This window comes from Ambystoma mexicanum, chromosome 5q (genome assembly GCF_040938575.1).
Source record: "Ambystoma mexicanum isolate Mex_15411 chromosome 5q, UKY_AmexF1_1, whole genome shotgun sequence".
Taxonomy (NCBI): domain Eukaryota; kingdom Metazoa; phylum Chordata; class Amphibia; order Caudata; family Ambystomatidae; genus Ambystoma; species Ambystoma mexicanum.
This window is the reverse complement of record NC_090933.1, coordinates 730,122,668-730,138,300: the sequence shown is the minus strand read 5'-3', so window position 1 is coordinate 730,138,300 and position 15,633 is coordinate 730,122,668. Positions and strand designations below refer to the sequence as shown.

Genomic DNA, 15,633 nt, shown 5'->3' with positions numbered 1-15,633 from the left:
AACTGTCCCATTGGAAAAGGAAATATTTTACATTTAAAATTATGCCGTTCTGATGCTCTTGTCATTTGTTCAATATTACACTGCTTTTATCAGTGAGACCCTGCTATGCCCATCCATATTCAGGTTGTGCTGCAGCAGAAGAGAGCATTATCACTGAATGACAGGCTGTGGCAGGCAAGATCTGGATAATCAGCAGAAACTTCACTCTCAGCCATATGGAAAAACGCTGGACTTTTGCAATAAAGTGTCCAAAATAAACCCTTCAAAAGAAACCCTAGATCTCTGTGCACATGTCAATTTCAGCAGACATTTGCCTTGAACATACTGCTGTGTAAGAGAGACTGACTAGGGCTGCAAACAATGTTTGGAATCCAGAGGGGAGAGAAAACCGAATTGGAAGAGGACATCCCAGCAGAATTCACCACGTGTCAAAATAAGCTTTTACAAAAAGAGGAAAATGCCTGTTTTAAGAGTACAATGTGATTAAGGCCCTGTCCTTGCCTAGAAGTGTAAGGGGGTTTGGGTGATCTAGATAATGTTTTATTTTAACAGACTTGCTTCCGATTCAGAACAAAATAATTAAATGCATTGGCTGTACTGGGGAACCAGTCAAGCAGGTTTCCTGCTCCGTTTACATGGACACTTGTGTGCTGACAACAGGAGTGGCCTCCTCCCACCCCCCCCAGAAGGAGCCACATAGGGATGTCCAGGACAGATACGTGTTACTTTTGGAAATGACACCTACCAGTCACTCAAACTGGGGAAACTTCAGGGCAGCCCTCGGCTAAACTGACTTTTGGTGGTAGCCTGGGGGAAAAAAATGGTCCCAGTTGAAGGACAAAGGCCAGCCCATTTTGGCTCAAAGACTATTCAATGAATAAACTTTAAAGACTGTTAATTCTATAACCGGACAATGCAGTAATGTAAATGTTTTACAGTTTAAAGGTAATTTTCGTGGCTTTCAAACAAGATATTGTGGCTGTCCATAGCATGTATGGGACGTAAACGCCAGGAGAATGTGAATCATGGGAAAAGTACATATGATGCAACGTTAGAAATTAATGGAGATGTGCCCTATGATAATATGTATATGTGCTTAAAATTGTGGGATTTTGGGTGAAGCGGTTCCCACTAAAAACCGCGAGAAACTATTAGAAGGGCGAAATAATGTTGTACATACCTGGGAGTGGGAACACCATGCTCTGTATGAAAAATACAATTTGTCTAGGTATTTTGCAAAAATGCCACAACTGTATAAATGTGTGTTTTATGTTAAGATTGATTATAGACAAAAAATTACTGTGGGGGTGGCTTTGCACCTCATAAAACACAACCCCATAAACTGAGTCCCCTCCTGGAGGAGGCGACCAACATAGGCTGACCTACCCGGTTCTTCAGGGTAGGTCTAGCTTAGTCCTGCCCAACAATAAATCCTGTGAGCCACCCGCCTTATAAAAAGGGGAAGCTGGCAGAGACAGGGACACACTTCTGAATTTTCCAGCGCCTGCGTATCCATACATTCCAGATCCACCCTGCAGATTCCAGACTCCACTGCCAGAAAAGGGATAGTTGGTTCAGGTCCTCCTATCCAGGCAGAACCACCCTTCATAACTAAACCTCATAACAAAATCCCACTAACTCAGAGTGAAGGGGGAAAAGCTGTGGCCCCCTTTCGGGTGTATCCTGTGACCAGACCGGCTTTTTGCCCACTACCTGTAGGCCAGCTGTACCCATGTGATCCAGTGACCAGACAGGCCCAGCTGTTCTGCTAGGAGCGTCTGCCACCTTGCTGTGACCAGAGCCTTTCAGTCCAGAACCCGGTTGACTATCCCAAATCCCAAGTCTCAAGTGCAGATTTCCCAATGCCATAGCACCACACAGCATACCCCATCTTGAAACTTTTTCTTTGTCCTGCTCTCTAAGTAATCCTATCCATACCCTGATAACTTGTTTAAAACTGTCAGAATTCTCTATGCATCCTGTCCTTGAGCTCCAAGCGTAGCACCCGTCTTCTACTCATCTCAGTCTTGCACAGATCTTTAGTCATATTTGGACTAAATTAAGTAATTACCACATACAGCTGAACGCGGGGTGAAGAGGTTAAGTTGCAAATTAACCTTGGAGCGTACCGTGTCTTTCTTTAACAATCTAGTCTAAGTACAACTTGCCCTTTCCTTTTTGAACCGATTTTCTCTTTTAACTGTTTTATTTTACCAAAACCGAATCTCTTTCCATGTTGAAAATCTCATCCAGGTATTCAGCTATAGTCACTCTTTCACTTCTATATTGTCCCCGTCAGTGCTCCAGATAAGATTTTGAGGTGGGAGTATTTTAAGCATGATTTTTGAAATTAGAGAGTAACTGCAATTTCAAGAGAGTAAAAATGAGTTTTCTCATCTGCAAGAGAGTAAAACGTATCCAACATATACACCCAGTGCATATGTAAAATCAGACTCCTAGACAAAAAGAGTTGTAGCTCAAAGTTGCCTGTATTGACTTTAACCATTTTATTACACTTGCGTAAAAATATTCTGCCATGAAATAACTTGTAAGTACAAGTGCACACATGCAGGGGTGCACCTGGGGTACAATTTAGACAGGGCTAACCCTTCAAATGTTGGGAGAAGCACCAACAGAGACGGTGGAGGGGTGGCAAACTTTAATGAGACTATTCTAGTGCAGCTTCAATGTTACAATCATTTAACTCTCTCTTTTAAGTCTGAAACACCCACTTCTTGCAGATCCTGAAGGTCCTAGAAAGTGTCCAAATGGCAGATGGTGTGCAATGAAAGACTCAATATCATAGCATAACAGGGACATTGCAGAGTGGGGGGCAGTATTCTGGACGGCCCAAACCACTTCAGTTGCTGGGAGCAACAGGGGAGAAAATGTAACGTTGGTTCTACCACAGTCTGCTATACTAGAATTTCTGGTGCACTGACTGGCTGGTGGGACTGTCTGGTGGGACTGTCTGCCTGTCAAATCCAGTGTTACGAGATTGGAGGCGGGCCAGTGCAGCAATAATGCATTTCTTTTTTTTTATTTTTTTTATTAACTTAGAAAAACCTTTAAAATAATGCATTTCCATGCGGCAGTATTGGAGCTACTAGCAGAGGAGCACACGGGTATACCAATGTGGCCCTACACTTATTAAAACGGTACTATTGTAGTAAGGGTGTACACGTAATCATTCATAAGCACTCAATTTTTTGCAGTTGCAGTTTAGGGTGAGATTACAATATTTGCCCAGGATCACACACTTACGCTAAACAGCGAAGCAGGGATTTTAACCCACTCTTTCAATTTGGGCATGGCCACTTTCTTCCATTCCATACTTACAAATATTTAAGTTTTGGGTGTCAAGACCTACAAAAATACTGTCCTATAGAGTTTACTTGCAAAATACCCAAACTGCATAGTAAAGCATCATGACAACATGTAAATCCTTATAGCAGCATGTTGGGGCAAAATAATATCACTGTACCTTTATTTTCCACATCCAGAATGGAAAACGATATGATGCAAAAGAAAAATATCCTGATTTAGCCACTTTATTTTCAGCGCTATAAAAACACACCAATAAATAAGTTGTGGGCATGACACACGGTAACGGGGGGCATGGGGACACAGAGACAGTCAAGGGGGCTGGGGGGGCAGAGACAGTCGCGGGGAAGGGCAGGCATGACATGTAACGGGGAGGGCAAGAGGGCACAGAGACAGTCACGGAGGTCGGGGGGTGCATGACACGGTAACGGGGGGAATGGGGGCAGAGACAGTCACGGGGGCAGGGGAGGGAGGGCAGGCATGACACAGTAACGGGGGCAAGGGGGCACAGAGACAGTCACGGGGGTTGGGGGGAGGGAGGGCAGCATTGACACGTAACGGCGGCAAGGTGGCACAGAGACAGTCACGGGGGGGCGGAGGGAGGGCAGGCATGACACGTAACGGGGGTAAGGGGGCACAGAGACAGTCACGGGGGGCAGGGAGTGGAGGAATGACACGTAACTGCGGGGTATGGGGGCACAGAGACAGTCACAGAGGAGGGAGGGGAGCATGACACGGTAATGGGGGCATGGGGCAGAGAAAGTCACGGGGGAGGGGAGGCATGACATGTAACAGGGGGGCAAGGGGCCAGAGACAGTCACGGGGCGGGGGAGGGAGGGTAGGCATGACACGTAACGGGGGGGCAAGGGGGCACAGAGGCAGTCACGGAGGGCAGGGGAGGGAGGGCAGGCATGACACGTAACAGGGGGCAAGGGGGCACAGAGACCGTCGCAGGGGGAGGGAGGGGAGGCATGTCACGGTAACGGGGGCAAGGGGGCACAGAGAAAGTTCACGGGGGTTGGGGGGAGGGAGGACAAGCATGACACATAACGGGGGGCAAGGGGGCACAGAGACAGTCACGGAGGGTGGGGGGAGGGAGGGCAGGAATGACACGTAACGGGGGGCAAGGGGACACAGAGACCGTCGCAGGGGGAGGGAGGGGAGGCATGTCACGGTAACAGGGGCAAGGGGGCACAGAGATTCACGGGGGTTGGGGGGAGGGAGGGCAGGCATGACACGTAACGGGGCAAGGGGACACAGAGAGTGACGGGGGCGGAGGGAGGGCAGGCATGACACGTAACGGGGGCCAAGGGGGCACAGAGACAGTCGCGGGGGAGGGAGGGGAGGCATGACATGTAACGGGGCAAGGGGGCACAGAGACAGTCACGGGGGGTGGGGGAAGGAGGGGAGGCATGACACGTAACAGGTGGCAAGGGGGCACAGAGAGAGTCACGGGGGGTGGGGGAGGGGGGTAGGCATGACACGTAACAGGTGGCAAGGGGGCACAGAGCCAGTCACGGGGGTTGGGGGGAGGGAGTGGAGGCATGACACGTAACAGGGGGCAAGGGGGCACAGAGACGGTCACGAGGGTTGGGGAGGGAGTGGAGGCATGACAGTAACGGGGGCATGGGGGCACAGAGACAGTCACAGGGGAGGGAGAGGAGGCATGACAAGGTAATGGGGGCATGGGGGCAACAGAGAGTCACAGGGCGGGGGGGCGGGCTATGCTGCTGATGACAAAGGAAACGTGTTTCCCAGAGTCACAGCCCCCCCGCCCTCCCGAGACACACAGGCTGCATCGACAACACTGTGGTGGAGTTCATCTGGGACACAGCCTGTGTCTCAGAGGGACTGACTCTGGGAAACGGGCAGTTGGTTGATCGTCCGACCCGAGCAGATGGATTTGCTTTGGAAGAAACAAAATACTTTGAACTGGTTTCAATTGCGGTTTTATTTCTCTCTGACAGCCCGGACCATGCGAGATTCGATCAGATAGCGGTCCGGGCTGTCAGACAGAAAATGAAAATGCAAATGAAAAGCGCCTGCAGCAGAAGGGCGGGTTGCTTACCTGGCTGGTGTCACCGCGTTTGTGGCCTCCTCTCTCAGCTTACTCTACAAATGAAAAAACGTAGCAGAAGGACACGTGCGTTTCTGGAAAGGTGTTCCAGGGCCGAGGGGGTGGGTTGAGCCCTGGATTAGGATACATGTCTCAGAGAGACTGGCAAGGGAAGGGCCTGCCTGCCTCAAGGCAGGAGCTTGCTACAGTGCCATCTAGTGGTGGAAAGTATGCTCTTTTTAATTAATAAACACAGCATACATGGTACGCAGTAGAAACAAAAATCATCCGTATTTCCCATAATTAAATGCGTAAATAAGCACGATACGCACCTTATCTAGAGGGCTGGTCCCTGTGATGTGCATCTATCACCCAGCCTAAAAAACGCACTTTGATTCTGTCTATTTCACCCGTTTAAAATGTTTTGACATTTAATACTGAAAAAGTGTAAAGTGCAACTTGTCAACTTGTGATTTGGCTGCACTGTGGTTTTACTTTCAAGTGACTTCCTGAACTGTATGCCCTTTGTTGATACCCTGCCTGGTAGTTGCTAGTGTTATTATATCCCTGATACTGTGATAATCATATTTACCTCCTTGAGTCAACTGCACATTATTTTAATTATTTGTCAATTCCGAGTGCCATTTTATGCAATTGCAAAGGGTTTAAAATCCATTTTGACTCTTATTTTGTGAGGGAAGGTCGGATTCTGATTCTGTTTGCTGCATAATATCCCTGACTCCTTGCTGCTCCTTTCTATCCACTCAAAATTCGATTAATTGGGGTTTGAGGGAACATTGCAGGGGGAAATCTTAACTCTTGTGCTATCAACCCGAATAGAAAAAGTGCTCCTATTCATTTGTGCTTTGGATATGTTCGTGTAGAAGGTCAACCAAGTGTATTTCATTAGTTTACATTGTAATTATCACCCCATTGGTGATTGCTGCCCAACATTCAAACGGAGTGATTTTCTTTGAACTTAAATTAAATAAATATTGTATTCCCACCAACCGGCCTGGTTCATGGTCCACTCTGACCCAGGGTATTTATAAAAAGGGGTGCGATACGAGATGGGTGCCAGCTCAATTAGAATTCGAACTGAGCGCTACATCTTAGGCTAAGGGAAAGAGTTCTGGTCTGGCGTGACGCCCAATTGGAATCCTTTCCAGCTTGCGGGCTCGTGCCGGGAATTGGGATTGTGTATTCAACCGTGACAGCTTAACACAGCAGGCTAACCGTGGTTGGAACACTGTTACGCTGTAAAAAGTGCCTCCCAAAAACAAAGACCCCAAGTATCAGGCCTAAGTATACAATTAAAGCTAACAACCCCAAACTAGACAAAAAGCAACTGAATACTGGTTACCCGAAATAAATTAACAAAGAATGAACACTTTCCAAAAATGGCCACAGTAGAGATCAATATGGCCAGGGAGCACCTTCTGCACACATTTGTCAGAGGGGAATGGGCAGAGCAAGATGAGAAAGTCTGGCTAGAAGAAATAAGGTCACCGCCATGGACATGGACACATGGCAGGATGGTGGCCTATTACATCAAGCTTTGAGCGAGTTGAGAAATCCAGCGCAGGTATATTACTGCCTTGATATACTAGTGGTCACACCCAGGCATGACCAAATTAGAAGCCACTCTTGCTAGTGACCGGCTAATTAGTGTGCAGTGATGTTAGGCACCACAGCTGTGTTCAACCAACAACGCAGGATCGGGACCGGCACACCGGGTACTAATTGGTGCACGTCTCATCACTCTGCATCGAATCTCGAGCAGGGCGTCTCGGAATCCTCCCTTTGATGTCAGCAAATTATTTCAAAACCATGTGCATAGAAAGAGGACAGCACTTAGCGTACCTTCGCGCATCCCGTTGAATATTATATTTTTATTTTTGTCGTTGGGATGCATGCACCGAATGTTTTTGTAACCATATACAAAGACGAGTTGCTCATGTTTCTCAAAATGTTGCAACACGGTTGTAATGTTGTCAGTTCTCTCGTTCTTCATGGACGCGTACACATGTCTCCAGTATCATGGGACATCTAGTTCCCCAACAAAATGCTGTTTGAGAACACTGACCGCACGCTGCAGCCATCTCCATCCGTGCATCCACACGACCTCAACCGAGAACTCTAATTTTTTCATTGTAAAATCTGTTCACTCAAGGGAATGGGATGACTGTTAGAGACATGGAATACCTAATGGCTTGTCACAGTAAGGCTTCCCTTCACTCTTTTACTCAAGTTGCTAGTTCTGAAAACCCCTATGGTAAATGTGGGAATGATACATATAGGGAGCAGGGAACCCATATCACCACTTCTGATAGTTCCAATTCCATCTTAGGTTTGAATTATAAAATCAAGAATCACCAATTCATTACTTGAAAGCCTTCTCCAGAAGACACATTTTATGAATCATTGAATCAGAGTGAATTAAATGATGTAAAAAGGAAGAACATTAGGGACTTCAAGTCCCATAATGCTCTAGTTACTGGTACGAGGAAGAGGGGCTCGGAGGTGCAGAACTATAATGTGCAGTCTAGTTGTTTTAATGACCCAATTTCTACAACTATGTGAGATTCCAGGTTAGTAAGACTCCATAAACCTGCAAACCTACCTGGAATGCTAGTATAGGCAAAGACCACTCATTTAGTTACAATAAAACATTTAGTATTAATTTTCAAAAAACATTTATACAATACCCCTTTGATTTAAGCATAAAGGTTTAGTTACATAAACCAGACATGCGTCTGTATACTCTCACACATCTCCTAAATACAATTTAAAGTGCACGCATCTCCTAAACCCAAATTCTCCTAAATCCAATTTTAAAGTGCAATGTGCTAAAGTGACAAAATGTGCAATGTAAACCACAATAAACAACTTTGCAAAACTTGCAATTGATAGCTTCATCCTCTTCAGGGTCTGCATAACCAACGTGTGCCCAACATGTTTCGTTCTATAACACTTCAGATAACTCTCTAGAACTTCTTCTGGGGCTATTGAGCAACTAAAAGACCTCCGTCTTCGACTCTAAACTGGGTGAAAATGTACAATCTGATTGCCTTGCTTATATGGCAAGTCAAAACATTTCTGTGCTACTGGGAGCCGTAGAATCGAATGGCTTCTGCAAGCACTGCAAGTATATGGTACTCTTCTGCCTATACATTGCCAGGATCCTTATTATCCTTCTACTGCACAAAAAGATACGTCTACTTTGATTCAATACTACTCTTGGTTTAGAGGGCCCTCAAAATCAGCCATGCACTATGGCTCAGCATCCAGCAACTTGCTTGTCACCACCGCCCACGATTCTCTGTGGACCAATCATATAAAACATAGGTTAGCAATGGCTAACTTTTTACTTAAGCAGCTGTTATCACGCTTCTGCTTACTTGACTTATATTCATTCGGTATATCAATCCTGGGTCGGACTTCCTCTGCACCTACAACCACATTTCAGCATCAGTATATATATCTCACTCACACGACTCATAACTTATGTAAGCTTGATGCCTCATCTTACTTGTGTAGCAAATGATCAAGCTCCTCATGTCTTATTGGATGGCTACATTCTTTCTTGGCTACCAGTCTGGAAATAAAAGCAAAAGGCTCCTTTAGTTTTGCCTACTGAATTTACATACATTTCTGATATATATGTATCCAGTCTTGGACGACACTTTAAAACATCTGTTCTTTTTCAGTATTCATGTCTAGGAACCCCACAATCTTTCTAAGCATGATGCAGAGTATAAGTCGATACCCCGAGACCTTGCTGCAAATGAACAGCGGGGTATTAAACTGTGGTTGGTAAACAGTCTCATGGACATGTACATCATGTGCTACCCCCTGTTGTGCCCCTGCATCGAATCTAGGGCTTACCAAATCTAGGACTGTTAAATTGCCAGGATCTACTCTATTCCATGTCTCTTACTTGCTTACGGCGTAAACTCCCGGATGCGCATCTGCACTACCATTATTAACCAACATTACCCTGCCCACGCAATCACGAGGGCCGTTCAACTAATGTCCGCTCAGTGCTAGCCACAAGGGTCAGCTATCGTGGTGTGGCTTTCCTGGTTTCACTATGCATATACGGGCTACCCACTCCCATTTAGGTCACGAACATGAATTTTGGCCGCATATAGGTCATGTCTATGTCACTGCTCATTTGCCGCACAGTACACACCTATAGTTAAAGCAACATTAGACGATCAATACACATGCATTGTACCTAGCCAAATAAGCATATCACGTATAGCTTCTCTTGGCCATGCGCCAGAAGTGCAGTAGGTTCCTTTACAACCGCCCCTTGTATCAATACTTATATGACTTACATATATTGTAGTCTCATTATGCCGCCACATTAATCTGCCTATAGTAGGGTGCCACTCCCATCCTACAGCGTATATAGCCCCCTGTGTAGGGGCAGTCCTCCAAGGTATGATCAAAGCCCTATACAACTATCCCTTATTTTATCTTAAGCCATGCAATATTTTTATGTAATCCAATTTTGTCCCATTTAGTAGGAAAAATCAGTTCCTGTTTTTTTTATTTTTTTTAACAGTCTAGCCTTATCCACATTGGTGTCTTTACATTTGGAAAGTTTGCATAAGTTCCAATTCTGTCTGCTCACAATTGTGATAATATGTGGTAAAGTGCTCGACCATCGGTGCATTATTGATTTTGTTCCGGATGCAGCTTTTGTGCTCACTCATCCTTGTCTTGGATTTCCTTGACGTTTTGCTGATAAACAAAGGACATGGACACTAGATAGCATAGAATACCATCTCTTAGTTGCAATTTGCTGCCATTTTGCTATGAGCCCTATATCTTATTTCTTAGATCTTGCTGTGGTATCGCACAATTTACGTTTTCCACATGGTACATGTCCTCTAGTTTTTTTCCATCCCCACTAGGGCTGGTAAATTACTTTTGTTTTTCCGTCCTTGGGCAGATATTATTGCACATGATTTGATCCTTTAGGTTTCTGTGCCTTTTAAAAGCCATCAATGGGAGGACCTAATGGCTTCTTGCCTTCCTGGAAAATGTTCCAGTTCGTTTTAATAGACTTCGTAATTTTGTTGGACCGATCTGTATAAGTATTTATAAAAAAACATTTTTTCCAGAGTTCTCAGATGTTTTTGGTATTTTATTCTAGTATCACTTCACGGTTGTTATTACCGGCTCTCCTGGAAGATTTTTTAACCAGCATCTATTTGTTCTACTGTCTATTGATGTGTTATAAATGGTACATGTCTTTTAATGCACACCAAGGTTAATGGATGGTGTGAGCAGTGGACTATCAATATAAATGTATGCGACATTGGTAAACCTCTCCCTTGTTGGCAATTGAGAGTAGCCACCTACTGAAGGGGTTGTTGCATGCTCTCATCTCCGTTGCACAGTGACAGGTACATGCTTTTCCCTACACCTACCACAGCCCCTGCTCGCGTGGTCACAGACACTCCCCTGGGGGTGGAGGCCAGGGTCTGGAGGTAGGGGTGTTAAAAATCATGTCAACTCATGGACCTTCAAGATTATGACTGCACATGAGAATTAATTAAATTATTTGCTATGACCGACTAGATTATTTTATCTTGTACAGCATGCATGCTACAATTGTCACGGTTTACTGGCATTTCATGCTCTGAAAGAGGTGGTACAGGGGACCAACGTGTTGTCTGTGGTGTTTAAGGAGTGTGGAGAGTTGTGTTGGCGTATACATGGTGGGTTGGTAAGGTATTTAAGGAACTTTAGTGTAGACATGCGCATAGCTCTCAACCATTTGTGTTGCAAAGGCGGGTGAAACCACCCGATTTTGTTTTTGGCGGTTGAGACGGCCATTGGAATGCATGGGCGTGCAGGAGGCATGGCGGGTGAGTCAGCCCTTTACAAGGCGGGTGACACCAGCGAAAAGCGTGTGAGTTGAGAGCTATGCATGCGTCTTCTGGTGGTGTGTGCGCAACCTGTGTTGCTTTGATGTGAAGTGTTTTCAGTTAGGGTGGGAGGTAGAATGATTTTGTGGATGTTACTGTTACCAGATCTTGCTCAACAAACATGGGCTAACCTTTCTCACTTTAAAAATATCACAGCCTCATTTATTTGCTTGTATGCATATAAATCTTGTGACACTGTGCCATAGCATACATTCAAGCTGTTGGTTTCCAGGAGTTGCCCGGGACCTCCCTTCTGACTGCCCACTGACTCCTCAGAGACACTGGAATAGTAGCGTCACTCAGTTTTAAACAGAATTACAATCATGCAACTGAACATGCACCATGAGCAGCTGACAAAGCCAACAACGTACCACATCACACTCACAGGGAGCCAAGCATCAGAGGACCAACTCACAATGTATCCAAGTGCCAGAGCGGGGATGGATCATATGGACCAAGGGCCAGAGGTGAGCGGCCCACCAGGTAGCCGAGGACCAGAGCGGCAAGAGGGCCAACTCACAAGGGCATAGCTGCTAAATTGTTCCAAGTCACATGTGACAACATGAGATCTGGCTTTTCATGTTTCCCATTAAGACTTGTAGGCCCATATCTAGAATGGGGGAAACGAAACTAGAAATCCCAGCATGCAACAGGAAATGCCCAGACTAGTTCACTGTGTCAAGCATGACATAGGGTTACGTGGCAGCTATGCAAAGGGACTCTGGACCACATGTGTAACGGAATAGAGGAGTCATGGACAAGAGAAGAGTGACTCATCATGGAGCCAAGAACCAGTGGGGCAATGGAGTAGAGAGACCAACGACCAGAAGAGACAAGAAAGCACTTTTATAAAGTCTATACATACAAGTACTGAAGAAAAAAAAACACCATTGGTCCCAAAAAAATATTATAATTAAAGCTTGTGTTCCAACATACATTTCTGGCTATTGTGTTATATTCCTTACTTTTGAGACATCTCTTTGGTGCTTGCTTTTTCTTATTGTTTACATGGGAATCGGCTCGTTTTGGAGAGGTCATTCAACAATTTACTTTCCTGGCCTGGGCCAGTTACTGCCAACACTGACGACCACTAAACAACACTCCTCGCAGCAAAATACTAATAAAGCCATTCTATTATTTATGGGTCATAGCCCAAATGTTCTTAAATCTCCATATCTAAATAGTAGTTACTAGTAGTAAGCCAAAAAAAATGAACAGAGAGGAAAAAGAAACCATAAAGAAGGAAGACGATGCATATAATGCATGCATTAAGGAGCAAACCAGCCTTAACATCGCCTCTCCCTCACAACATTTGCCTACCCCGAAGAATTGGGTATAGTGTGAGCCCAATCATGATGGGAACATAGAGGAAACCAGGAGAGCGATGTGCTAGATCCTTCACCTTGCGCTGCGACGTCAGAGAATTGGGAACGAAGGGCATGGTATACCGCAACCTTCCATAACTGCTAGCACTGCTCTCCGAGGACCTGTTGGCCGCTTTCACTGCCAAGCAAGTATAAAGTCGTGTATAGACACGTCCCAAATGGCGGTGCACGGACCCCCGTATCGCAACACTCAGCATCTTCAGTGTCAAATAACACGCCTCTATACTACCACCTTCAACTCCACGAGGGGGTCGTAACCATTGAGCAAAAAACAGCGCAGCCTCTTAAGAGTTGCACACTTTCGGTATGGAGGAAGCCGTTGTGAAACTATTTAAACTAGAATTAGTTGGCTAAATTACAAGAGCGTACGATACAATCCATATTTTGTTTTTATTAGGGAATGCTACATTTCCATAGAAACCTAAAAATATGTTGTTGTTTATTTTGCTTGCGTAACGTTCTATCCATTTACCAATTTAATGAAAATAACATTGACGAATGTCTGTTTTCTCGGCGGTTTCCACCGTTGAATTAGTTTCGTTTTCTCCATTGAATTAGAGTTATGCCAACTGTAACATGGACGATATATTAACTAGCACATAATAGCTGCCTGCCAGTCCTCCCTCTATTTAAATGCCTGACATAGACCGACTCCTTCTTCGAACATTTCGGGATTCTTTTGTATTGGACTCGAACGCAGTGCACTAATAAAAGTAACCCTGATATGGAATTATGAGAGAATTGTTTGCTCCGTGGCGGCAAAAAAAACAGTTTCTTGATGCATCACAGAGTTAGTGTTTCTCTGGTAGGACCTAGATAGCGGAAGCAGTCAGAGGAGGGAGACCACGGTAGACAAAACAGCATTAACAGTACAGTTTTTCTGTTTCGGAGCCGCATAGCGAACGGCAGCCATGTCAAGGCCAGGCGGATCAGCACTTTTAACAACGAACACAGGAGGAACTGCTGGGCAGGTAGTGCGTGACATTGCCTGGTTCTAACATGGAATAATAGCGTTTTCCGTTGTCATTATCGCTCCAACATCCGGTCCGCAGTGAGCGAACCCCTGCCCTTGCACCGGAAGTACTCTCTTGACGGTGGTTGCCGAGCTTAGTTACTGGGCAGGGTGCGACCAAAGCGGACTTTAGGTGAGTCGATGCAGATGGCTTTGTCATGGGGTGTGATGGCTTTGTTATGAGGTGTTTGGTGACCGTGGTGGCACGGGGCAGATGGCTAAGCTATCGGTGGGGAAGGAGCCACACAGTTTGGAGCGGTCTCCTTGCTTTCACATGAAGACTTAATTGTGATTGTATTGTTGGTCCCATACAGAGGTGGTGGAGGACACTAAAACCTGCACAGTTTTAAAAAGAGTCCAATATTGTGTAGATTGTATGAACGTTTGGATTGGCTGACACTGACAGCCAAAGTGACAGCTGTTTAAAGTGGCCTAACATTTTTTTTATAGATCGTGCCACAGCTAAAAATGCGTCTGCCCTTTTACTTAATGCATCAGACCAATTGATCCTCCCGCCGTAGGCTGTCTTATTGTTTCCTCACACATCTACGTTATTTTTTAACAGCGCCCAGTTGTGTCTTGACAATGAACATCATGTCCGCAATGCATGGTAAAGTGCGAACTGCGGCTTCTGACAGCTCAGCCCAATCATTGCTCGTGTCAAAAAAAAAAAGCCTTGACAAAGCTAATAGCTCGGGGTTTTGTACTCGCGACTGTTTTCTGTGTTCATGTACAGACACCCTTGGGCAGAGGAAGGTCTGTTTAGAGGGGAAGGAAGTCTGCCAGAAAGGGTGGATGAAGTTTTGAATGCAAACGTTGGGATTGATGAATACATAGGAGGGAAGGGAGATGAATGAATGTGTACCACGCGCACTAGGGGCTGTAACTGCAACCTCTACAGTCCCCGCCTCCTTGCACTTAACCAGAGCTGATCTGCCCTGGCTGCACTTACCCAGAGCAAAGTGCCCTGATCGCACTTTACCTTTCACTTCTCCCTACCACACGAGATCGTTTGTATTGTCTGCCCCAGTACCCTCCCTGGTCTTGTTGCGCCTAGAAACATATGCTTACTGGCGCGTTATAAATGACTTATCATATCAGGATATATGAATGGGTTAGCACATTGTGCTAGATGAATGCATTACAATGTAACTACTCATGATGGTGTGGATAGACTTAGGTGTGTACAAATAACTGAATAGGCATGTACAGATGAAGGGGTTAATAGTGTGATGGTATGCTGGTGAGCGAATGTGGGGGGTGGATAAATGAATACGTTTTAAGGACTAGTTAGTGTTCCAAAGAGCACACAAAGGGGAAAAAATAGTGGCGGGGGGGAGAAGAGAGATGATAGGTGAAAATTGAGCACACCGGGCAGAGAGTTCACAAATAGTGAAGTAGACTGCACAGCATAATGAAGAAAGTGTGAGGGGTGACTGTGTGAGACCCATTGAAAGGGAAATACTGACTCAGTTAAGAGCGCCCTATCATCCTATGTGAAATTCGACGGTCGGTTGGACCAAGGTCCCTGAAGCTGAGTTCGTAACTGTTATTGTTGATTCCTTTGATTACTTTGCTCTCTTCCCACCACACCCCTTCCTTGGCACTTTCCCCCCCGCCCCTCCCTGGAATGTTGAGTGATGTTTTAACCTTGAAAACCAATAAAATCTTTGATTAAAAAAAAGAAAGTGTGAGGGCATATAGGGCAAGAGATGGAGATGCAGAAGAGTGATGATGATGAGGGGGCTGAGATGCTTTGCACACAGAGAGAACATGGATGGGTGGTGATGGTCTGGCAGTTCCGGGTAACTTTGGCCAGGTGAGTGCAAATGCACAAGTAATACAAGATGTCAAGCAGGAGTTGTCATGGTAGAGGACACACATTGTGTAGAGACAAGCGCAGAGAGAGGG

General features: G+C 45.4%; 2 protein-coding genes across 2 annotated transcripts in view; one reads left to right on the top strand and one right to left on the bottom strand.

Moving 5' to 3' along the window:
* The window catches only part of TMEM70 (transmembrane protein 70), an 88,529-nt gene extending 75,472 nt beyond the window's left edge, over positions 1–13,057 (bottom strand). Inside the window, exon 1 of the mRNA XM_069621216.1 lies at positions 12,728–13,057. Coding sequence (XP_069477317.1) covers positions 12,728–12,907 — 180 coding nt within the window. The 5' untranslated portion in view covers positions 12,908–13,057. The remainder of the gene's footprint in view (positions 1–12,727) is intronic.
* A 623-nt stretch (positions 13,058–13,680) lies between these two features.
* The window catches only part of ELOC (elongin C), a 118,670-nt gene continuing 116,717 nt past the window's right edge, over positions 13,681–15,633 (top strand). The window contains exon 1 of the mRNA XM_069621217.1: positions 13,681–13,855. The gene's annotated coding sequence lies outside the window, so the exon portion shown is untranslated. The remainder of the gene's footprint in view (positions 13,856–15,633) is intronic.